General features: G+C 36.4%; 2 protein-coding genes across 6 annotated transcripts in view; both read right to left on the bottom strand.

Annotated features, from left to right (window-relative positions):
• Positions 1-25,877, bottom strand: part of LOC119524586 (zinc finger protein 596-like) — a 1,058,357-nt gene that overhangs the window by 79,439 nt on the left and 953,041 nt on the right. The gene's annotated exons all lie outside the window — the stretch shown is intronic.
• Positions 8,572-9,507, bottom strand: LOC119524527 (olfactory receptor 15-like). The gene has a single exon (XM_037823211.1). The coding sequence runs from the start codon at positions 9,505-9,507 to the stop codon at positions 8,572-8,574; it is 936 nt and encodes a 311-aa protein (XP_037679139.1).

The raw sequence follows: 25,877 nt of genomic DNA, 5'->3' as shown, positions 1-25,877 counted from the left end.
TATCATTCCATCCTGACTGTTCTTGCCCTGTGTCTGATGCCCTGCTGTCCAGCTCTTTCCACTTTGGGTTCTGTCTGTCTGGTTCTGTCCACCTCTGCACTCTGTTGGTGTCCACTGTGGTTGTTTCCCCTCCTCTCACCACCTGAAGGGAGGTGCTGTCCAAGGTGCTGGCTTTGATTCCCTGGCTGAGCACAGTGATCTCCACACCTGTCATGGTTACCTTTAGCAGAATTCTCCCAGACCTGTGTCTCCAGCTGTGATACTCATTGTGCTCAAATCTCCATTTTGACATTCTTAACAGAGATATCATAAATTTAACCTATCAGCCACCCCCCAATGTCAATCAGCTCCTCCCATTTATGACTCTTACCCTACTCAACATATTCAGGTTATTTCAGATAGAGTCAACTCCCATTTACCATAGTCCATCAATGACCTCATATATTGGCTTCCCATGCACAGTGTCACAGACAGGCATTTTCTATATCCTACCATGTGGTGCTGGGCAGAGAACTTCTGGGCTACTTTTGGAGCTGCCATGTCCCTGTAGGTGTCTCTTCCCTATTGAAACCATCATTCACATTTCTGATGAAGTCTTCCTAAGACTGGGGTCTTAAGAGCAATGATATATTTAGGTTTCCAATTACCTAGAAAGTAGGAACATATCTCCTTAAATCAGTATCTGCCCTAGGGCAGGGACTGTATCTTCACATGGACTTCCTGTACTTTCTTCTGAGAATTTTCGTATCCTTCTACCTTAGCTGTCATCACAGGGTTTTTTAAAGTCTTTACCTACACCACTTGCAGGTTTGCATTTGTAGGTAAGGAACTCTTTGATACACTTATGATATAGATGCCTTAAATGATATATAACCTTATATCTATCTATCTGTCTATCTATCTATCTATCTATCTCCATCTATATCTCTCTTTACCTATATATCTATAATTATATCATCTGTTTATCTGTCTTTGTATTTATATATATTTATCTGATCTGTCTCTATTTATCCATATCTCTGTAACCATATCATTCTATCTATATCTATTTATCTCTATCTAATCTCTCTTTAACTATATGTCCATAACTATAACATTCTATCACATCTAGTTATCTCTATTTATATCAATATCTATCTCTATCTATCTATATATCTGTAACTATATCATTCTATCTGTATCTATTTACATCAATCTATCATCTATCTTTCTATCTATCTTCATCATCATCATCATCTACCTGTAGTTCCATTTTGCTACTGAAATCCCTTTCAGAGGTTGATAGAGTATGTTGCTGCCTTCCCTACCATACAATAGGGAAAATACAATTCACAGCAATACATGGAATTTCTGGAGGCAAACTTGTGAGACAGGCAAACAGGAACTTGACTATTGCCTGTCAGTCCAAAAAGTCTCTTCCTTTAGTCTAAAATTCAACCAAAAATTCTTGTCTCCTGGGTAACCAGCTCAAAGCTCTGTTTAACTGCCAAGGTCATAACCAGGATTATTGTGCAAGAGACTGAATCTTGATGATAAGGTTTACAAATGGTGACATTTTACTTAGCTGGTACTAACAGGTCTTCATTCATCACCCACATACAAATACTTTTCTCATCATTTGTGCATCTGCATTCCTGTTCCAATGGAATGCTTACTATTGGACAGAAGCTCTGATTACAGAAAAATCAAGAAGCCAGCTGGCACAATAAGAAAGGGTCTAAAACTAAAATCTCAGCTTTGCCCTCTTCAGCCTTATCCTGCTAACTCACCCCATCACTCTTTCAAGTTCATCTACAGTCCAGGATCATCTGCACTGGGATTTTGTGACTTTCCTGTCCTCCTGCCTAGAATGCCAATTTTTTATAGCCTCCCCCTTCACATCACACGGTACCTCTGATTTCACTATAGCCAAACTTCTGCTTCTCCTGAAACCATCCTCACTAATTCATCACTTGTTGGTCATCTCCTATAAATGCCCATAATACAACAAAAAATTTCCTAGCAAACATTGAAAGGAGAAGGGATGTAAATAGCATTTCATGAGCACAGGCTACCTCTCAGCTTCTGTGCCAGGCATTACCTATATAGGCTGCCTAAAGTCCTACTTCAAATAACTCTGAGAAAACTGAGAAACTCACAAAGTTCAAGAACATGCATCTTGATTAAGGTCAGAGCCAGACTATGACTCACGGGGTAAGCTATTTGAACCCATGATGTTGCTTCACATGGAGGAAATGAACTGCCCATGGGTCACCCAGATGTCATAACTCAGTACACACTGAGTCCAAATTTCTAGCAGTCACCTTTTACACACAGGGATCCTTATAAACAACCCTGTAGAGCTGAAAAGTATTTAAGACCTTGCCTAATGGAAAACTTAAAATATGCTCTGTTGGTTTACTAGCAATTTCCAATATGTTAGTTTTCATTTAATGAGATTCTAATTTCTTTAGAAACAAAAATCTGCCTTACACACTGTCATCCATAGCAATTACACACCATGAGCGATACAACTCACTCACTAGATGATTACTGATTTTGTTAACAAATCTGAAGGTCTCGACCTCAAAATATCTCTATTCTTTACTATGGGGTCATAAGCCCCATTACTTATTCTTTTTTTGTCCATAATCCCTATTATTGCTTCTTTTTGTTTGTTTGTTTGCTTTGTTTTTCTAAATTCAGTTTTATTGAGATATATTCACATACCATAGAGTCATCCAAGGTGCACAATCAACTGTTCACAGTGCCATCATATAGTTGTGCATTCATCACCCAATCTATTTTTGAACATTTTCCTTATACCAGAAAAAGTAAAAATAAGAATAAAAAATAAAAGTAAAAAAGAACATCCAAATCATCCCCCCTCCCACCGATTTTTTGTTTAGTTTTTGTCCCCATTTTTCAACTCATCCATCCATACACTGGATAAAGGGAGCATGACCCACAAGGCTTTCACAATCACACTCTCACCCCTTGTAAGCTACCTTGTTATGCAATCATCTTCAAGAGTTAAGGGCATTACTTATTCTGTCTAGAGGTTTTTCTTTTGGGAGGGGAGGAGGAAATGAGAGGGAGCTGGGACATAGCAGTGAGTGGACAGTACAAGACGTCAGAACTGTAAGGCTAAGCAGAAAGGATGAGGGCTGCCAATGTCAGGCCAAGAGAGCACCAACCACTGCAAGCTGATGTGAGTAACAGAGACTGAGAAATAGTGCTCAGCCCACAGTGAGGTGGATAGGCACACTTGCACACATCTGCTCTCAACACATATTTCCCTTTTCATTTTTCTCCCCCCAAATATTTCAATTTGCTACTAAATTGCAGCTCAAGGCTTGCTTTCTCTGGGGATGGAGACTATTTGGCTTTACTTGCTCGAATCCTCTCTCACCACAGGTATGCTGAATGCAAAAGTCCTCTTGTGATTTTGATTCAGCATCATCACAAATATTGAGGTAGAGAGGAAAAGAGGTTCAGAGTCCATTCTTCCAGATGAATTTTGGATAGATTCTCTGCCCAGAAGCTGGGGTGACCTGCCCTGTTCCTTGTTCTCTTTTGTAGATTGAATTATGCAATTTTACACTTATTGCTTAATGAATGGCCATGATTCATTAACCTACCTGTCCTCTGTCTCATGTCCCCTTGGTCTCCACCATACACTGGTGGTGAAGCAGTCAAAGCCTTAGCTACCTCTATGGAACATTGCAGGCTTTAGTTTGTCCAAAGTTGAGGACTAACCACTTACCTCCATGGTTCCCTGGCTTTTTTCAGGAATACTTGGTTAAGGAATGGAGATTACATTAGCAGCCAGTCATCTTAGTGGAGGAGGGGTGTTTAGGGCCTGAGTTATAGGGGATACTCTCCATATTCCAGGAAGACACAGTCCATTTGCTCTGATGAGTCTGCTATGAGCTTGCCCTTACCTGAAACTTGCTCTCTGAGCAGGTGTAGAGAGAATATTCCCAGTCAAGAAGAGAAGTCTGCCTTTCCTTGCAGTGTGATCCCTGGGGAGACTCAGCTCTTATCAAAGTGTCACTCTGCTCTAGTGTGGAACCCACAGAAACTAAGATGAGGTGGAACATGCTTCCATGCTTCTGCCATGGAGCATGCTATAAGCCTATATGATGGAGCACGCTTACATGATTATGATACGAGTGTGTTATGAGCCTACATGGTGGAGCATGCTTCTATGCTGGCTATGGAACATGCTATAAGCCTATATGGTGGAGCACACTGATATGATTATGTTATGAGTGTGCTATAAGCCTATATGGTGGAGATTGCTGCTATGATTATGCTATGAGTGTGCTGAAAGCCTATAGGTAGAGATTGCTTATATGCTTGTGGGTTGGAGATTACTTCTGGGGATAAAGTTTTAGGTGACAAACCACCCCATGTCATTTTCCCTGCTCATCTCAAAAGTATTCATCAAGTTAAATTTGTTCTGAACCACTGTGCTTTATTATATAAGGACTCTTTCTCTCCACTGAGAGTAACATCTTATTCTGTTCTGGAACAAGAAGTTATCCCTGATGTTTTACTTAATTAGTGTCTAAGGGCTTAGCTGCTAATTGAGGTAGGGTGTGAGCCTAGAGTACTTGCAATTAAAGATAAATCCTAGAAGATCAGAGGAAATGGACTGATAAATGTGAATGAAAACTATGTTTTTTAACTTGTTAAAAAAGTGCGGGAGATTGCTCTAAAATCAGAGCAGAGGATTCACTTGCATAGCATGTAGTTCAGTTAGAGAAGGGGCCTGAACAGCCTTCAACTTCAAGCTCTGTGTCTGTGTATCTTTGAGGAGGTGACTTAATCTCTCTGTGCATCACTAGTGTCATCTGCAGAACAAAAGAAACACCACTATTGCCCTCCAAAATCTGTTATGAGATTAAATGAATAAAAACTCAGATCAACAGCTGGCACAGAGTAAAGAACTTTGAGTTTTTCCTACTTCTCTACATGGTCTCAGTGGTCAGTAATACTTGTCACATGAAAGAGACAAAAACACTTTGGTAGACAGCATGAAGTAGTGGACAATTTAATTCATGGACTAGAATTCACAGGAAGAGAAATTAGTGCTAAAACCACCATGAAACATTGGCACTATTGGGCAAATATTTTTCTTCTTTTGGTTTTGAATTCTTCATGTTTGGCTTCTAATTCTAAATATCTCAGACAGGCATGTGGTCACATCATGGCAATGAGTTAGGGTTCCATTTTTGCTTTCCTGGAAGCATTTTGTCTCAAGGTTAGAGGATGAGAATCTATGACACCTATCAGGAATTCTCCAGGTGGGGAATTTTAATATTTCTGCATCTTCCCCCAGTTTCTCAGGGGGCCCTGCAAATACATTTTTATTCCCTGCACAGATTACTTTGGGATGTATCAGGGTTTCACACTAACCTGTACAAACTAACAAGATCTCACTTCCTATTCAAGGTTCCATGTAATTATGGTGTGTGAATAAACCTACTGTACTAGTTAATTTATATGGCATGCTACCGAAAATACAGATTTTGCCCCTGATAAGCATCTCTTTCTTTGGTCTCACATAGAAGTTGAAGTTTTAAAACACTGTCACTATCAATCTTTACCCTTTAGTCTCATTTAATTTAGTGCTAACAGCCTTTTTAATATAATATATTATATTTGTATATGTATATTTTCTTCAGTGTGTAGAAAATGGGTAATGTTATATAGACTTCTGTGAACCTTGTTTTATCACTGAATTCACAGAACATCTTTCATGTGGACTGATTAACATCTCATTCACTCTTTCATGGCTGGACTCCACTCATTTCTCCTGAAGCTATAATCAGTGAAAAATTCTGCTGTATTTCCTCCAAGGAGCAGTGATCCTATTATGGAATGAGATACCAGTGATCCTTTACCATGTTATTTCTTGCATGTTGGTTTTATGTAAGTTTTCTCTGGTTAGCCCTTGCTTTCAGTTCTCCAAGTCTGTCCACTGAGGTCCCCTGTGCTTTTCTGATTCTGAAGCCTCTTGTTCTCCTTTGCTCTGATCTGGGGAGTTTTCTGAACATTGCACAGGGAGGATTTGCTCACCATGGACCAGGTTTTCTTCCAGATAATTGTTTGCACACTTTCTAGGAGCAGGAAACTGGTAGCTTCTGTTCTATCTCATCTTTCATTCTAAAGTGAAATAATTTTGGAAATTCCTAAAGACTGCATGAGAGATATTACACATAAATTTAAAAACCCTTTTGAGAGTTACTACTGAAGACATGTTTCAGCTTCTACTTCTTGCCTTCCTCAGATGGATCTGCCTGAGAATGCAGAAGCAGGGTGCTCTCTCTCACTGCCACCCCACTTTCCACAATCACCCTTCATCTACTTCACTATAGAAAATGTATTCTTTACACATAATCTATCTATTACTAAGAAGTGTTGCTCTATGGGGTGAAATCCACAACAAACAAACGGATAATTTAAAATATGTATTGTATATGGTGGAGAATCTGGAGCAAAGGGAGCTTAGGTAAGAAATATTGAAGGCAGCATCATCTGATTTCATTCACCTGAGAATCTCATACCTGTGCTCGATGTCTTCTCTTTCATCCATCCATTTCCACCAATTCATGTCAGTTTACCTTCCTTTATTTCTCACCTGCCTATCAATTTATATTTTAAGATTATAATCCAAACTCAAGGAGGACACCACAGAGATGTATATTTAACACACTTTCTTAATCAAAAATAAACAGAGCAGAATTTTCCAAATGAAAAGTAAGTTTAATTAGCCTGGTGGATTTGAAGATGAGGACTGTATTTGCTCATGTAGTTAGATGGGAAATTGCAATTTTACAAAAATTGAATGAACCAAACCCACAGTTTCAAAGTTTAATAAAAACATATTTAAATCAAATGCACAGTAAATAATACACCATAATGTACTCCTTTGCAATTGTTTAAACTTATGAAAAAATTGAAGCCAATTAAGAAATTTGCAAGCAAGTATCTAGTTTTCCAGTTTTTCTTCATGAGCTTGGGTGTCAATTTCTATGCAGATACAGTTTCTTTTCTTTTCAGAAAATGGAAGATTTCTCACAAAGAGGTTTGAGTCTAGTTTTGGTAATATCTGTTTTTAAATAATATTACTAGGTATAGAGTAAGTGTCAGTATGAAACTATTTGGTTCAATGCTTTTAGTGAACTAATAACTTCAGCTCTTTCTTTGTTGAAATAGATCAAAAATAGGTATCCTCCACCAAGGAAATCACCCATGGCTTTGACAGATGTCTAAGACAAATTAAAAAGGGACATGAAGTGCTTCTTGGTCCCCAGCAAATGGTCACATCACCTTTGCTTTTAATTAACCCATAGCCAAAACTCTACTCAATAACTGCTTTTTGCTAGATGTACCTCAGGTATTCAGAGTCTAATATTTATTGATCAGCCATGTTAGTTTCCCAGCTGCTATGCAAATACCATACAAAGGGTTGGCTTAACAACAGGTATTTATTGGCTTATGGTTTCAGAGGCTAGAAGGCTTGCTTCCTCACAACTTTGATAAGCACTCCATCCAGTCATCCATGGGTTCCTTGGTTTTTCCCATCAGATGACAGTGTCCTCTCCTTTCTCTTCCTAGGTTCCCACTGGCTTCCAGCTTCTGCCTCCTCCCCATGGCTTTCTCTTTGTAAGCCCTCCAGTAATAGAATTAAGACCCATGCTGATTCAATGTGCCACACAGAAAACAAAATAACAACTTCACAAGTCCTATTCATTATGGATTCACACAAACATGAATGGATCAAGTTTAAGAACATGTGTTTCTCTGGGGTACATAACTTAATCTGTCACATCAATATAGAAAGGAAGAGAGATGCCCCTCATCCTTAAAAGCTTATAGTGAAATGGAAAAAGACAGAAAATGGAGAGGCCTCATACACATGTTAGAAATACAAAGGCATATTGAATCATTATATCTGATATAAATTAATTGAGAGAAGGGAATTGAATTTGTTACAGTGAAGGTGAAATTATTATTTTGAATAAATGATCAAAGAGATGATGAGAACACTGATGGAGTAAGAATATGATCAATGGTAGAGTGACAAGGTGTTCAATGATGGAGATTGCTTGTAAGCAGGGATAGGAGAGTTTGAAAATGTTTTGGGTAGGAAGTGTGATTAACTTAATGCAAGTCTTGTTTGAAAACTTTGTTAAAATCTGAAGAGAAGTTTGTAGCAAATTTATTTGCAGGGCATCCAGGAAAGGGGAGCTTTTCTTGAAGGAGGAAATTTGAAATGATGGTGCTGTTCACCCTCCCATGTATGTGTGACCATTGTTGCTTGTTCTGTCTACTGAAAAGAAGTGTATGGGGTCAAGAAGGTCACAATGGCTGCATTTGATATTTCAGTTGATAGTACTTTCAAGGAGTATGTGTTTCTGTAAATATCAGGATGGTCAATATTGACAGATGGGACATTTATCCTTGCTCTTGGACACTCATTTGGAATCATGGAAGACCCTGTGCTTGTTGATGGTGTCCATGTGGTTGTTATAGGAGACAGATAGAGATGGTTTGGCTTTTTATGACTTTTACAATTCTTTAGAATTTCACCCTGCCATGAGACTGTTGGATCCTCTTCAATGCACTATTGACATCCTTGTTTCTTAAGGTGTAGATGAGTGGATTTAGAAGTGGTGTGATGATGCAGTAGAAGAAGGACATGAACTTGGCCTGGGTGCTATTGGCAGGAGGCTGGAGGTACATGTAGATGGCTGGCCCAAAGTACATTATGACAACCACCATGTGGGAACTGCAAGTGCTGAGGGCCTTAGACCTTCCTTCAGCTGAAGGTAACTTCAGCACAGCCCTGGCAATGAAGGTATAAGAGACCAATACAAGCAGGGGAGCCACCAATGCAAAAGGGATGGCTCCCACAGCCAGGGACAAGTCATTAGCAGTGGTGTCTCCACAGGCCAGCTTGATCAGAGCAGGCACCTCACAGAAGAAGTGGTCCAGGTTGTGGTGACCACAGTGATGAAGTTGAAGGGTAAGTGTGGCTTGAAGCACTGAATTGGCTAGGCCACTGGACCAGGCTGCAGATGCCAGCTGCACACACAAATGGGGATGCATAATGAGAGTGTACTGAAGTGGTCGGCAGATAGCCACATAGCGATCAAAGGCCATCACTGCCAGCAGAGCACATTCAGTGCATGCTGTCCAGTGGAAAAAGTAGGCCTGTGTGATGCAGCCCCAGGAGGCAATGGTCTTCCATGGTCCCCAGAGGTTGGCCAGCAGCTGGGGCACAATGGTAGTGGTAACACAGAGGTCTAGCACAGAGAGGTTGTCCAGGAAGAAGTACATGGGTGTCTGGAGTCTGGGCTCCACCAGTGAGAGAAGGATGATAGAACTGTTCCCCAGCAGGGTCAGAATGTAGGAGATGAGCACCACTCCAAAGAGGGGCATCTCCAGCCATGGATGATCTGAGAAGCCCAACAAGACAAATGTACTTGGGAAACTTACATTTTCTGCTTCCATGGTGTTCACCTTATTTATGGCTTGAACGAAAGGGAGAAGGTTTAAAGGATAAGCACAGCATAATTTCAAATCCTTCAACCATGTTGGTGTGTTAATCTCCATAATTGCTAGGAGAAGTTCTCAAAAGATGGACTAATTCTGTATAAACTCAGCTTTAGCATTTAACATTGAACAAGAGATAGATATGAAATATCCTTGATATGATGAGATCTTCTATATGGAGCTCAATAATCTATCTGTTTATATGATGAAATCACTCTCCTCTTTCTCTTTTCTGTCCCTCCTGTCTCTACCCGTGTCTCAAATCTGTCTGTTGTATACTGTAGTGCTGAGTGCATAATCTGGGAAGTGTTGCTTAGTTTAAGTCAGTCATTTAACATCTCTGAGTTTCAGTCTCCCCATTTTAAAGGTAAGTACAAAAAAAGTCCTTATATGTTTATTTGGAAATTTTTATAGTCCTATGTATTTATCTCTATCAGTCATCTCTCTATTTATCTATCTATCTATCTCTCATCCTAAGTTCTATATAAGTGTTGGCTACTATTGTCTATATCTAATCAATATCTACCTACTTCCCCAATACCCATGCATTCACAAAGCACAGTGCTTTCACATAATGATGAACAGAGCATGTGGTTCTTTGCATCTGAAATATCTCTTTCAGAAAAGTTCTTAAAGGAAATTCTACCTAATGTTTCTGTTCAGTCCAGTTAGGTGAAGGATACTTCTATGCCCAAATAAACAGGTTAGAAGTTAGGGGGGGTTTTGTTATTCCAGCAACTGAAGGTCTGAATTCTTTTTGTGGGTGAAGAGTCAGAAAACTGTAGCTTATTTTGTGTAATACTCTCTCCTTTTCCTTTTCATGTAACTCCCATTTTCCCGGTTTTAATTGCTTCTCTTTTCTCTTTACTCATTTACTTTTATTTTTTCCCTCTTCTGCCTTTATTTCAGTCTCCTTTTCTTTTTATCTCATCTTTTACTCTCCTCTGCACTCCTTCACATTCTTTCCAAATGATGTCATGCTTTTTATCTACAGGCTTTTCAAGATGTATAATTTCTTTTCCATCTCAAATTTCTTATCTCTTACAGGACATTTTTCCTGAATACCCCAACAATATCTCAATCTTAGCCATCCAAAACTCAGCTCACCACCATGCAGTAGAGAGGTAAAAACTGTGTACAAATTCCTTCATTGTGCTCAGTGAAGGCACCATTGTTATACCCTCCATAGATTTGGAGTTATTCCTCAAATAAGCTAGAAGGATAGTTACAGTTATTCTCCAATTTAAAAGCCCCAAATACCACAGTTCTCAAACACATTTCCATTATTAGTTTGTTTGATAATCTTATTTTTATTTAATATTTTATATTTTCCCAGAATGGGTCATAATGAAGGAATTGTCACATAACTCATAACAACTCAAAGTAACACAATTTTATAGATGTTTATAACTAACGGCCTTTTAGAAATGTGCACTGGCTTTTGTAGAAATAAGATAAATAAGACTGATCTATAAAAGGGGGAGATTGGGCAATGTGGAAAGAGTCCCTTTCCATAAATCAAAATCAGGTCAGTTGTCATTAATTACAATTTGAATTCATCTTTTAATTGCAGTTCTAGACTCAGTATTTTACCCAAGCTTCATACCTCAACTTTAATGAAGGACAAGAAAAGTAACAAAAATAACTTTTTTTCTTTCCTTTTGAACTATTGGGTCAGAGTTGAGATGGATTATGGATGCCCCTCCAACTCCATATTTAATTTTCCTTTTTAAAAACTAACTGGGTGTCCAGTCAACCAATATGGCAGTGTAAAATGCTCCAGGGTTCCTTTTTACCATGGAATCTTTGAATATCCTGTAAAATTTGGCAGATTCATCTTCCTCAAAACTCCAGCAATCAGTTAAAGGATTGCATAAACTGGGTGAGTGCCAAATCAAGAAAATGCAGCTTTAAAGACAGTAGCAAACACTTTTGGCACCCTTGCTGACCCCTCCCCATCCACTTCCCATGTGATGTGGAGCCAGTCAGAGACTTTTGGACCCTGGCTCTGTTCCAGAGGCAGCAGGGTGCCTGTATGTTGGTGCTAATCTATCCAGTGGCAGCCTGAATACAGAACCAGGAAACTCATCCTCTGCTCATGTTTGAAGAACCTGCCCTGTAGGCTGAAGCAGCTTTTGGACAGCTAAAGCATTATCAAGTGGGCTGGTGCAAAAGATTACCTAGCTTAAAATATAAAAGAAAGCACCTGGGAATGGTCAGAGAACTTCATTTCATAGGGAATAGAGGGGACACTTGAATTATTGCAAAGGAAGGAATTCTTAAGGCCACTAGCAAGCACAAGCCCAGGATATGACACATGCTCAGAAAAGACAGAGAGGATTCTGCACTTCACTTTCACCTTGGGCTGATCTTTTTGATAGGAGGGATAAACTCTGAAAGAGAGCACCAGCCAATGCAGAGCCAATTTGCAAAGACTATGAAAGCTGCTTTTGCTTTGGTTAGTTTGTTAGTTCCTGGAAATCGAGGAAATCTGTCATAATACTAGCTGGATAAAAACTTAAGGATGAACATCTCAGAGACTAAATATCAGAGCTAAAACTTTAGTGTATTTAAATGTACACCATGAAGCAAAAGATTACAAGAAAAAGAAACAGGAAATGATAGCCCATCCAATGGAATAAGATTAAAATTCAGAAACCATCAACAAAGAAGTCCAGACTTCGGAATACAGGACAAAGACTTTGAGAAAATGATCCTCAATATGTTCAAGGTGATAAAAGAAAACACAGAGAAAGAAATAAAGGATATCAGGAAAATGATGATTGAAGAATATGAAAATATTATTAAAGAGATAGACATTTTTTAAAAGAAATACTGTGGTTGAAGACCACAGTAACTGAAATGGTAAATTACCTAGAGAGTTTCAAAAGCACATTGGAGCTTGCAGAAGAAATAATCAGTGAATTTGAAGCCAAGGTAAGTGAAATGATTCATGCAGAGGAACAGAAGAAATAATGATGAAATAAAGTGATTAGAACCAAAGAGACCTGTGGGACACCATCAAACATTCCAAAATATGCATTAAGGGAAACCAAAGAAGACCTAAGTAAATGGAAAGATGTTCCATGTTCACAGGTTGGAAGACTAAATATTGTTAAGATGTCAGTTTTACCCACAGTGATTTACAGATTTAATACCATCCCAGTTAAGATTCCAACAGACTTCCTTGCAGAAATGGGAAAGCCAGTCATCAAATTCATATGGAAGGATAAGAAGCCCTGAAGAGCCAAAACCATATTGAAAAAGAAGAATAAAGTTGGAGGACTTATGTGTCCCAATTTTAAAACATTACAAAGCCACAGTAATAAAAAGAGCATGGTACTGGCACAAGAACAGACACACAGAACAACGGAATGGAAATGAAAGCTCAGAAATAAACCCTCACAATGATGGTCAATTGATTTTCGCAAGGATGCCATGTCCACTCTGTTGGGAAAGAAAATTGTCTCTTCAACCAATGGTGCTGGGAAACTGGATATCCATACACAAAGAAGGAAGAAGACTTGTACTTCACTTCATGTACAAAAGCGATCTCAAAATGAATCAAAGCCCTAAATAGAAGAACCAAAACTATAAAATTCCTAGAAAAAAACCTAGGGAAACTTCTTATGGTTTCTTAGACTTTACACACAAAGCATAAGCAACAAAAGAAAAAATAGATAAATGACACTTCATCAAAATTTAAAACTTCTGTGCATCAAAGGACATCATGAAAGTAAAAAGACAACCTACAGAATGGGAGGAAATGTTTGGAAGCTACATATCCAATAAGGGTTTGATATCCAGAATATATGAAGAAATCCTACAACTCAACAACAAACAGCCAAATAACCCAATTTATAAAAGGGAAAAACACTTGAATAGACACCTGTAAAATGGCTAAAAAGCACATGGAAATACACTCAATTTCACTAGCTATTAGAGAAATGCAAATCAAAACTGCAATGAGATACATTTTCACACTTATCAGAATGGATATTATTTAAAAAACAGAAAATTACAAGTATTAGAGAGGATGTACAGAAAAGTGAACACTCATTCATTGCTGGTGGAAAGGTAAAATGGGGCAGCTGCTGTGGAAGACAGTTTGGCCATTCCTCAGCAAACTATGTTTAGAGCTACCAAATGACCCAGGAATCACACTGTTAAGGATATACCAAAATGAATTGAAAGCGGGGACTCAGATATTTGTACACCAATGTTCAGTGCAGCATTATTCATGGTTATCAAAAGATGAAAGCAACCCAAGTATCCATCAACCAATGAATGGGTAAACAAAAGATGGCACATACATATGATGGAATATTATTCAGCTGTAAAAAAGGAATGAATTCCTGATTCATGTTACAACTTGGATGAACCTTGAAGACATCACTTTGAATAAAAGAAGCCAAACACAAAAGGACAAACATTTTATGAACTTCCTGATATGAAAGAATTAGAATTAGTAAATTCATAGATTCAGAAACTAGAATAATGTTTACCAGAGGCTGGGATGGGAATACAGTGTAGGGAGTTAGTGATTAATTGGTAGAGTTTTTGTTCAGGATGTTGGAAAAGTTTTGTTAATGGATAATGGTTATTGCAGCACAGCATTGTGAATGTAATTAATTCTATTGAGTTTCATATTTGAACCTGGGTAAAAGGGGGCATTTTAGGTTGTAGATATGGTTCTAGAATAAAAATTTTTAAAAGTACCATAGAACTGAATAGCAAAAACGGTAAACTCTAATGTAAACAATGGACTATAGTTATAATAAATATAAAAATATTCTTTCATGAATTGTAACACACGCACCATACAAACTCTGATGCAGGGACTTAATAAACAGGGGGTATGTGGGAACTCTGTATTTGATGCATGATTTTTCTGTGAGCTTTTGACTTCTCCAAAAAATTCATAAATGAAACTAACTGATTGACTAACTAAAGATAAGCTTTGGGAATTTCTTTGCATCTCCTACATCTGTGGAGAATAAACACTTTTCAGGAACTTAATTAAGACAAATCTTGAAGAAGCTTCTAACTTTCATGCTTAACAGCAAAGATTGCATGAACAAAAAGCAGTCTCCAGACACGCAGTCAGGTAAAATTTTGCAACCATTATCAACGCTGATATATGACACTGTTACTACTACCATAAATGTTATTCCCCTTGGTCCTCTTGTTTTCCAGATGAAAACAGTTCTGATAAAAACCAGTAGATTGACTTTTCTAAATTCCACAATAATCACTTGTACTATGTTATCTATCCATTACACATTATTCTATCCTTTTAATCTCAATATTTTGTATTTCACATGCAGCAAATATTTTCATATGCTCCAAATTTTGAAGAACATTTTATCCCACAAATGGGAAGAATACACATGATGTACATGAACTAGATTCAATAAAAAAAATAGCAGGAACTTGGAAAAATAATTCCAGGAAGGCTGAAAAATACAGCATGAGTTAAGTTCTCAGAAAAATGCTAAAGGTAATATCATTTTTATTTGGAATAAAAACATAGACAAGGAAGAAATAGACTCATTGCTAAATATATTCAATATTCTTCAGAAAAGAGAATAGTTTCAAATTAGGAAGAGTTCCTGAGGACATTTTAGTGCCATATTGTGAAGCAACTAGGAATAAGCACTTGTATTTTGACACTTTTAGCTCTTTAGACTCAAAGAAATTACAGCACAATACACTGAGTTAACTTGCAAATATATACAGTCATAGACAATTCTTAAGGAACAGAAAACATCCCTCTAGATAAGAATTTTCAACAGAGAAAACAGAATCCTGAGATTAAATATAAGTAAGCTTGATGATCAACCTTGGAAAAACCCAGGGCAGATTATTAAATAGTTTGTAATCTCATCTAGAAGATATGATCAGTAGAAACAAATGTAAGCTATTTCTAATAAAATGTGAAAATATAGCATAATTGGGGAACTGGAGCTTGTAGATTGGTTGGGGGGTGCTATATACATAAAGTAGGAGATCTTATGGAGTGGAGTGGACCAAGTTTTTGTATCTAGACTAAACATATCTGCATTCACCTTCTAACAGTCATACCTAAATGAAGGACTTTGGGTAAGGGATGTTCTTGTATAAAAATGAAAGAAATAATGTTCACCTTTCAGGATTTGGAATGTTTAACTAAACTGGGCTTAGCCGAGTTCCTGGTACACTGAAAGTATATTTTAGCTGATCATTTCTTCACTCTTAGAAGAATTACCTTTCTAAATAATAATAATTGGTGACAAAACAAACAAACAAACAAAAAACACCACAGGACATAAGCATACATATGAGAATAGCAGGAACTCTTTGGTCATGACCAAATCCTATTTTTCACCGTTCTTAGCTATAGTGACCTTTACAATTAATTTAGCTTCCAATCAAGCCTTCATTTCCTCATCTCTAAACTGAGGACCATCACACTTAATTTACACACAATGTACACATAATAAAATACTGCTAAATAACTGGTGAACATATATAGTAAAGGTTATGGAAACAGTGGCACCGGGAGATTAGGAAACCTGCAAGAGAATGTGGAGCTGTGCATGATAAGATCCCAAATCAGATGTCTAAGCCTTATGCCTATTGCATCCTAAGAAAATGCAAATCTGAGATGACTCTAGGCTGGCAGGGATAGCTAATATGCATCATCTCAACAGGCAAGAAACTGATTCTGAATAAAAAGACAACACTGAATAGGGATGAATATGAAATCCAAGATTTTGTTTAAAAATCCAATTGTACAATTATAGGATGAGGAAACTTGGGGAATAGTATATGTGATAAAATTCTGGGGGCTTCCTCCAATCACATGATTAAAATGAATAGATATGTGGAGAAATTATGAGAAGTTATAATGAAGTTTTTGGCTTTTTTAATAGAAATGTAGTCCAGAGCATGAAAAGCTAAAGTTACAGCACTTTCTGTGCTGCAAAATAATATTTGTTTTTTGTTTAGGCAATATATTTAAATTTGGTCATTGATCCACTGAAGTGTTCAGGACAGCAGTTTTGGTTAGAATCTGGACATGGGCTATAGAAGAATCTCCTTGAAGGATTTATTGTTATTGGCATGGTTAACAAACATTACATAGAAAAACTATCATTTCTTAAATAGTTCTAATTTTAAAAAGAGGAAAACATATGAAGTTTGTCAGTAAGAAAACTACATCAAATATGGAAAAATTATAGAGAGGTTAATTTTGGGTAAATAAAAAGGATCTTTTTCTAAGAATTTTTCTCTGCAAGAATATCATTACAGGTCACTGGGCTTTAATTGGATCCACCAACTTTTGGGAAAACCACAAAAAGAATTCTCCATGAAATTCAGGGCTGATTCACATCATCCAGTGGAACCCATTGCCATAAGTGAAACTTCATATCTATTATTGATATGATCCTATTTCTAGAGTCACCTAACCCAATCTATCCATGCTAAGCTGCTAGAGTAATCTTCAGAAATTGCAGTCCTCAGTTTTAAAACCCCCAGGGACCCTCCAAACACCACCATCTCTTTCCTGGCCTCTATGTTGCCCTACTATTTCTCTCTCTAATCTTCCCCTCTCCACAACTCACTCCAACCACATTTGAAAAGCCATGCACTCCAATCTGACTCCTTTGCATGTGCTCATTTCTCTCTCTTCCCTTTGTATTAAATTTTTGGAGTTCTGTGTATCCTATAAGACCTGGATCAAGCATCATTTCCTTTGTGAAATGTCTACTGATTTCCCCTTCTCCATGTCTATATTTTGCTTCATATTCTTCTGAGATTACAGTGTCTTTTTGATCCCTCCTTCTGTATTGTGGACATTTTAGGAGCTTAATCTATGATTACATTACATATGCCTCCCCAGCACCAGGCTAATTTTGGCCTGTGGTAGCTATTTAATAAATTCATAAAATGAATATTTGGATGCTGTGGTTATTCACATTTGCTTATTGAACTTGCTTCCATAATGTCAGTCTAATTCCACCTTCAACTATGGCTGCACATAGATTCTCATATCAGGTTCTTTAACATTCATTGCTACCTCAATTCACTGGAAAATGATATTTCTGTCCCGTGTCATACTAAAATCTTTTTATTTCTTTTCTCAAATTCTACCCAACATTCTAGTCTAGGCTTAGATTTTACTTTTTCTTAAGCCACTTGTCTCTACCATTATGTAAGATGTGGGGCAACAGAAAGTTTACATTCAGTTGCTTTTTTATAAAATACTAAGTATAATGCTCAATACATACTAAACTCAATATGTGCTTGGATTATTATTTTCTCTGTTCCTCCTCTTGGGGGTCTTTTGGCTGTTGTCTTATCCTTTGCCTGACTTCTAGAAATATGTATATATATACACACACACACACACATGCGTATATACACACATATACATATATGTACATATACACACATATACATATATATATACATAAACACATATATACATATACATGTATACATATATACACACACATATGCATACATATTTCAGTCCTAATATGTGCCTGGGCCTGAAAATTACTGTTGGTGGTGGTGGGAAGGTGTTCATGGTTAGTTTTGAAGGAACTATCTCCTTAATGCTATTTTTTGAGGTTCTGTGTTTTACCTCACATTACCTGGAATAATCCACTCTCATTCAGTGAGAGAATCAGCTTTATGGATCCCTCTGTGGAAGTCACTGGAAGAGAAGGAGAGGGCTAACACGTATGTTTAAACCTAACCTTGCCTCTTCCATCCATTTTAAATGCAATTTTATTGAGATGTGTTCACATACCATATAATCCATCCAAAGTATACAATCAATGGCTCACAGTATCATCATATGATTGTGCATTCATCACCACTATCAATTATAGAATGTTTCCATCCCCCCAAAATAATAAAAATTAAAACATCCCATATCCCATACCCATCCATATTTTTATAGATTTTTTTGTCTTTATTTTATTACTCATCTGTCCATACACTGGATAAAGGGAGTGTGAGCCACAAGGTTTTCACAGTCACATTGTCACCCCATGCAGGCTACATACAATTGTCTTCAAGAATCAAGGCTACTGGGTTGCAGTTCAACAGTTTCAGGTATTTCCTTCTAGCTATTCCAATACACTAAAAACTGAAAAGGGATATCTATATAATGCATAAGAATAACCTCCAGAATGACCTCTCAGCTCCATTTGAGATCTCTCACCCACTGAAACTTTATTTTGTTTCATTTCTCTTCCCCCTTTTGGTCATGAAAGCTTTCTCAATCCTACAATGCTGGGTCCAGACTCATCCCTGTCACCCACCCATTTTTACCTTGAGGATGTGTGAAAGAAAATTTCAAGAGAAGTGAGGAAACAGGACTTGGAACATTAAGAACTGGGTCAGAAAGATGGCAGATTTTCTTCTGTGTGTCCAGAATTCAGTTGAGAGAGGGGAAGAACTAATCCAAATTTAGCCAAGTGAGAAAGGATTTGTTGAGATGGAATGGAGTCTCTGTGGGTTTTATTCTCCTGGATCCTCTGAGACCCAAGGCATTTCATGCAGGTAATTAGTTTAGATCACAAGTTTGTAGAGAGGAGCATGCTAGAGGGATAAATGTCTAATAGATCTTTGCCCTGGGAATATACCTGGGTGAGCTGAAGGCAAGATCATGAAACAATAAAATTGACCTAGAACAGGATTGAAATTGAGGCTCTGGTAATTTGTCTTCATATCAAGGAATGTGTAGAGAAACAGATTGTTGTCCACTATAGGGAACTTGCTGCAATTAAATATGTGGTTAATTATTTATGAAGCAGTGTATGTTAAATATGACTATACCACTTCAGCAGAAAACTGATTAGAACTTTAGATGAGTGAGTTTATATTTTCTTACCATATGAGCAACTTTATGGCTTCTTTATACAATATTATGTTTCACAGTACAGTTTTTCTTGAAATGTCCTTTTCCACACTACAAAACCATCATGAGTTGATGCAAATCTAGCTTGGAGAGAGAAATATCACACACATTTTATAGTTGAGCCTCAGCCCATGTTTAAAAATCTTCACCAATCTCCTCTATTCACCCTATTTCATTGAATGTAACTCAGATTCAATTCAAGAAAACAGGTCTAAAATGTCTTTCCAGCACTCTCTAAATCTTGTTCACATGGTTGGCAGTAGAGATTCTAGACTATCTGCATTTTCCATAAAGAAGAGTCTGGACTTTTATAAAAGTATCAGTAATGACAGTTTAGACAAAAAGAAAAGGGTGACAAAAATAGCAGGGGTTGCAAAGAGCTCTTTTGGAAACAGAAAGAATAAAAGAAAGCTGTTAAGGAAATATATCATCTTGGGAATGAAGAATCCTTTGCACAAAAGAATAATTTATTTTTCCCACTTTTTGCTAGACCTTCCTGTTTTGAATATGGGCTTCCTTATGATTGGTATTTACTTTTGTAGCATCAAGATCTTCTGTATCCTTAAAATATTAATATCCATCTAATATGTTTCAGAGAGAACTTTAAACTTGCTTCCAAAAGTTTTAGATATGCCAATGTTTCCACTTTGTTGTAGTTGGCATGCCACACACATGAATCATTTTACTTAGACTTAAAAAAATGATTTTTAGACTACCAGGGAACCAAATAATTTGTCCAATTTTTAAACAAATCTCTTGTAAAGGCAAAAGGTGGGATTTTTTAAATCAGAAAGAATTTAGAGAATTTGTTTAAAGAATCTTTAAAGATAATTAAATAAGTTGAGAGACAATTTGAGAACAGAAAGTAGCAAAGCAATTAGCTAATATATCACATGTAGTGCAATTTTATCATTTTTACTTCAAAACTAGTTTGTTACTGAGTTTTATTAATTGATATATATTTGTATTTACAAGTTATAGGCAAAGCTAAGAGCCTATTGGGAAATATTCCTGAAGTTTCGCTGAGATGTTGCTCTGTATTATGGAAACTTGCAAGAATCAGGGTTGTTTACAAATATCTGTGCACTAGGGAAACAATTTTTCATTTTGGTTTCTGAACAAGAAGCGACTGTTTAAGACTAAGGTCATGCTTCTTTCATGATGGGTTTTGGAGTTTCTGGTTCCCAAAGAAGTATGTTCCCAGAGAAAGGAGAGCAGTACTGGCTTAGAATTCTCTGTGATGATGGAAATGCTTTATTTCCATGCTGCCCAATCATATAGACACTAGCCACATGGGACTATTAGGCAGAGGAACAGAAGCTAGTGTGGCTGAGGAACAGAATGCTTAATTTTATTCACTATAAATCTATTTAAATTTAAATAGTCACATGCTGTATTGGCAGCATAAGTCTGGAGATACCAGACAGCTGCAGCACAAGGTGGCTTGGTTTGCTTTCTGCAGAACGATTGCCACTCCATACCTTAATTTTCTCATATAGGATGTGGGTATAAAAATAGGATGCATTTCATCATTGTGTGGATTTTAAGATTTTGTATATGTAAAACCCTTTGAAAAGTAACCCTCTTATGAAGGTACACTATTTTTTTGACTGTACATATCTTTGTTCATTTTTCTCTAGACATGAGCAATTTTAAAATTTGGTATATAAGAACTCACATTTTAGAGGTGTTGATGTTGGAATATTTATTTATATAATATGTATTTCTGATATTATTACTATGGATTTATTTTTCTGTATTTAAACTCAGACTCATCTAAATTTTGTTATAGTTTTAAGGAGTGGGATAATAGTGAGTTTTTTCTTTCCAAATGTTTCTTGATGTTTTTAGAGTGGCATTTTTTGAATCATTCATCTTTCCTCCATCCTCATCATATGCTAAACTCCCACATGTGTTTGTTTTCTTCTTACAGTTCCTCCTCTGTTCACTGCTTTGTAATATCCTGTGAGAGGTCCACTGTATTTTAGTGTCAGTAACTTTATACTGGCTATTAATATTTGAAAGGACACTATTTCTTTTAAAGAATACTTATGCCAATAGAAAGGGAGATGTTGGCTATAAAATAGACAAGACATAATATCCCATGGGAGAAGATCCCAGGAAGGTGAGAGGGATTATTTCCCCATCACAGGAGGCACAGGGTTTGACAGAGAGATGGGATTTGGGGACACAGCAGTACACTTTGGAAGAGGTTTTAAAGTTAGGGCCAGGAATGGAGGGATTTCCTGCCTGATGATTCCTATTTTCTCTAATCAAGTAGGAGGCAGGGTCTTCTAAGAATTGACAATTTCATAAATTTGTATGTAAATGAATTTCTCTAGATATTGCTACACATAGACTTACCCTATCTTTAACGTGAATGAATATTTTTTTAAATGCAACAGAAAAGAATACATTTTCCTTACAGAAGTCTCCTTATGAGGCTCCATTCTCTCAGAGTGCTATTTGTTCATCCATTCTGTCACTCTCACCACCTCTCTACCTCTCCACCTCTCCAGCTCTCCATCAATCTTTCTCTCTCTCTATTATCTCTCTAGCTCTCTATCCATCCAACCATAATCTATTATCTTTATATATATCTCTCTCTATCATCTCTTTCTCACTTTCTGTCATCCCTCTATCTATCCAACTATAATCTATCTTTATCTCTCTGTTTCTCTCTATATATCTATCAACTCTCTATCCAACCATCATCTATCTTAACCATCTCTGTCTGTCTAACTCTCTATCTATCCAACCATCATCTATCTTTATCTATCTCTCTATCTATCCAACTATCATCTATCATCTTTATCTATCTACCTATCCATCCACAATCTATTCTCTTTATCTATCTCTCTCTATCCATCCATCCATCTCTCTGTCAATCTATTTATCTATCAACTCTCTGTCTCTCTATGTATCCAACTATCATCTCTCATCTTTATCTATCTATATCTGCCAAGCTCTACCCTAGACAAGGAAGTAACAATAGGGAATGTGACAGTTGTGGTCTCTGTTCACATGTAACTTATATTCTAGATGGGAGAAACTTGCATTTAGAAAGTAAACAAATAGATATAAAAGTTAAATTTCAAATAGTGAAAGGGACTATTAGGAAAGCAGTGTCATGGGATGGAGCAGGATTGGGATTAACAGCTAGAGTAGTCATGGAAAACTTCTCTGAGGAGAATCTAATCTGATCTAAACACAAAGAAGCAGTTGTGTAAAGAGCTCATGCCCAACCAAAAGGCACCAGCTTAGTGTGTAGGCTGTTTTTTTGGCTTTTTAAAATTAATTTGAAATTTGCAGAAAATTTTAATAATTCAACTCCAGAATGCCATTTACCCAGACTCACACATTCAAGTAAGAATATTTTGCTTAGATTTAGGTCCTGAAGATTTTCTCCTGTTTTTTTTTTTTTTTCTTTTGTTTCCAAAATGTTTATATTTTTACCTTCCCCATTGACGTCCATGATTCATTTTGAATTAACTTGTGTATCAAGTATGAGACTTAGATCAAAATTCATGTTTTCATGCTTATGGATGTCTAAATAGTTGTTGAAAAACTTATTCTTCCTCCACTGAATTGTCTTTGCACCTTTGTCAAAATTCAGCTGGGCATAATTGTTAGGTCTACTTCTGGGTTCTCCATTGTGTTTTGTTGACCTATATGTCTACCTCTTCAGTATCACATAGATTAATTACTAGTGCTATATTATAAGTCTTACATTTGGGTAGACTGATTTCTCCCACTTCATTCTTTTTCATTCAAAGTTATTTTATTTTTTGGCCCTTCTATTTACTTGCCTTTTCAAATAAACTTTAGAATAATATTGTGTATATTCACAAAAAATCTTGGTGGGATTTTTATGAGAATTGCATTAACCTGTGTATCAGTTTTTCAGACAATTGACATCTTTACTATGTTGTGTTCCTACACATCAAAACAATATGTCTCTCCATTCATTTAGATTTCCTTTGATGATTTGATCAGCATTTTATAGTTTTCAGCATACAATTCCTATAATATTATAAATACACCCAAATATTTATTTCTTTTAGCAATCTTACATGGTTTTATTGTACTTTTAGTTTCAGTATCCTTGTATTCATTTCTAATGTATAGAAATACAATTGACTTTTTAATGTTTATCTTTTATTCTTTGACTTTGCTGAACTCACTTATTACTTCTAGAAATATTTTTATGGATTCCTTATGATTTTCTACTTTATTTCACATGCAAATTGGGACAGTTTTATTTCTTCCTTTACAATCTTTATAGATTTTATTTCCTTTTATTGTCTATTGTACTAGCTAGAACTTCCAGCTTTATGTTGACTAAGAGTGGTGAGAGCAGAGACCCTTTCCTTGTTAATGCTATTGGGGGAAAACAATGAGTCTTTCACCATTAAGCATAGTGCTAGCTGTAGGATTTTGGCAGATGACCTTTATCAACTTGAGGAAATTCCCTATTGCTCCTAGTATGCTTAGAGTTTTTATCATGAATGAATGTTGAATTTTGTCAAATGCTGTTTCTGTAACTATTGATATGATTGTATATGTGATTTTTCTTCACTAGGAAGTTAATTTGGAGGATTACATTGATTCTTTGTTAAAAATATCAAACCAGGCTTGCATCCCTGGAATTAACTCCATTTGATCATACTATATAATTCTTTTTATGTATTGCTGAATTCAATTTGCTAATATATTTTTTAATGAGAGAGATATTGGTCTGCAATATTTTTGTACTTTTTGTCTGCTTTTTTTGTATCAGAGTAATACTAGCTTTATTATTATTATTCTTGATACTACTAATTTGTGTCTTCTTTCTTTGATTCTTACCAGAATTTTGTAAATTTTAATGATTTTTTTCAAGGAAACAACTCCTTTTTATGTCAATTTTCTCTTTTGATTTTCTGTTTGCAATTTCACTGATTTCTGTTGTTATTTCCTTCCTTCTTCTTCCTTTTGGTTTATTTTGCTCTTTTTCTTTATTCTTGAGGTGAGTGGTTAGATGATTGATTTGAGAGTTTCCCTCTAACTATAAGGACTTAGAGAGGATATTAGGGAACGGTTTCTTAAACAGGACAGCAGAAGTGGTATCTATAAAGGAAAGACAACTTGAGCCACATTAAAGATAAATGCTACATCAGAAGCATCAACTTTTAAGAGAGTAAAAAGGCAAGCTACACATTGGAGAAAATATTTGTAGTACACATAACTGAGAAAGGACTAATATCCAGATAATATACAGAATTCCTAGAAATTGATAAAAATAATAAATCACCAATGAAACAAAAAATGAGCAAGATACTTTAAGAGATGTTTATTAAAAGAGCTTTTCCAAATGGCCAATAAATATATGAGAAACTGGTCAACTCAGGGAAATGCAAATTAAAACTCACAGATGTATTATGGCTTATATAGCTGAAGTCTAACATTTACAACTTGACAAAACCACATGTGGGATAAGTGGATTCCTTACTGGTGGGAGTATAATTTTTACTACATTTTGAAAAACTGTTGGGCAAGTTAAACAATAAATTTGAATACAAACATTTCTTATGATCTCGTGATTTCACTCTTGAGCATATACCTAACAGGTATTTGTGCACATCTGCATCAAAAGACATGTTTTCTTCTGATTTCCTTTTTAGCCCGTTGGTTGTTTAAGAGTATGTGGTTAATTTCTGCATATCTGTGAATTTTCCATTTCTCTGTTATTGATTTATAGCTTCATTCTGTTGTGGTCAGAATACACACAATGTGTGATTTTAATATTTTTTAATATACTGTGACTTGTTTTGTGACCCATCATATGATCTATGTTGGTGAATGCTCCATGGGCACTGAAGAAGGGTGTGTATTCTATTTTTGTTGGGTGCAGTATTCTCAAAATGTGTTAGGTCTAGTTGGTTTAGTGTAAACTTCATGCCTTGTGCCTCCTAATTGATTTTCTGTGTAGATATTTGAGAAGTTCTCACCATTTTCAAGAGAAGTGTGTTAAACTCCCCTGTACTTAATTTCCCCTTTCAAATATGTCAATATTAGCTTCAGATATTTTGGGGGTTCTGCTGTTAGGTGCATATATATTAATGATTGTTACATCTTCCCATTGAATTATCCCCTTTATCAGTGTATAATAACCATATTTGTCCCTTGTAACTGTTCTTAACTTAAAGTCTGTTTTACTCAGTGTTTGTATAGCAACCATTCTCTTTTGGTTACATCTTGCATGGCATATTTTTTCCATCCTTTCACCCTCAACTTAGTTGTGTCTTTGAATTTAAGATGAGTCCCTTGCAGACAGCATATAGTTCGGTCATGCTTTTTTTTTTTTTTTTTTTGCCTATTTTGCCAATCTCTGCCTTTTGTCTGGAGAGTTTAGTCCATTTATATTTAAAGT

Source organism: Choloepus didactylus (genome assembly GCF_015220235.1).
Source record: "Choloepus didactylus isolate mChoDid1 chromosome 11 unlocalized genomic scaffold, mChoDid1.pri SUPER_11_unloc2, whole genome shotgun sequence".
Taxonomy (NCBI): Eukaryota; Metazoa; Chordata; class Mammalia; order Pilosa; family Megalonychidae; genus Choloepus; species Choloepus didactylus.
The sequence above is the reverse complement of the archived record's forward strand: the minus strand, read 5'-3'. Positions and strand labels throughout refer to the sequence as shown.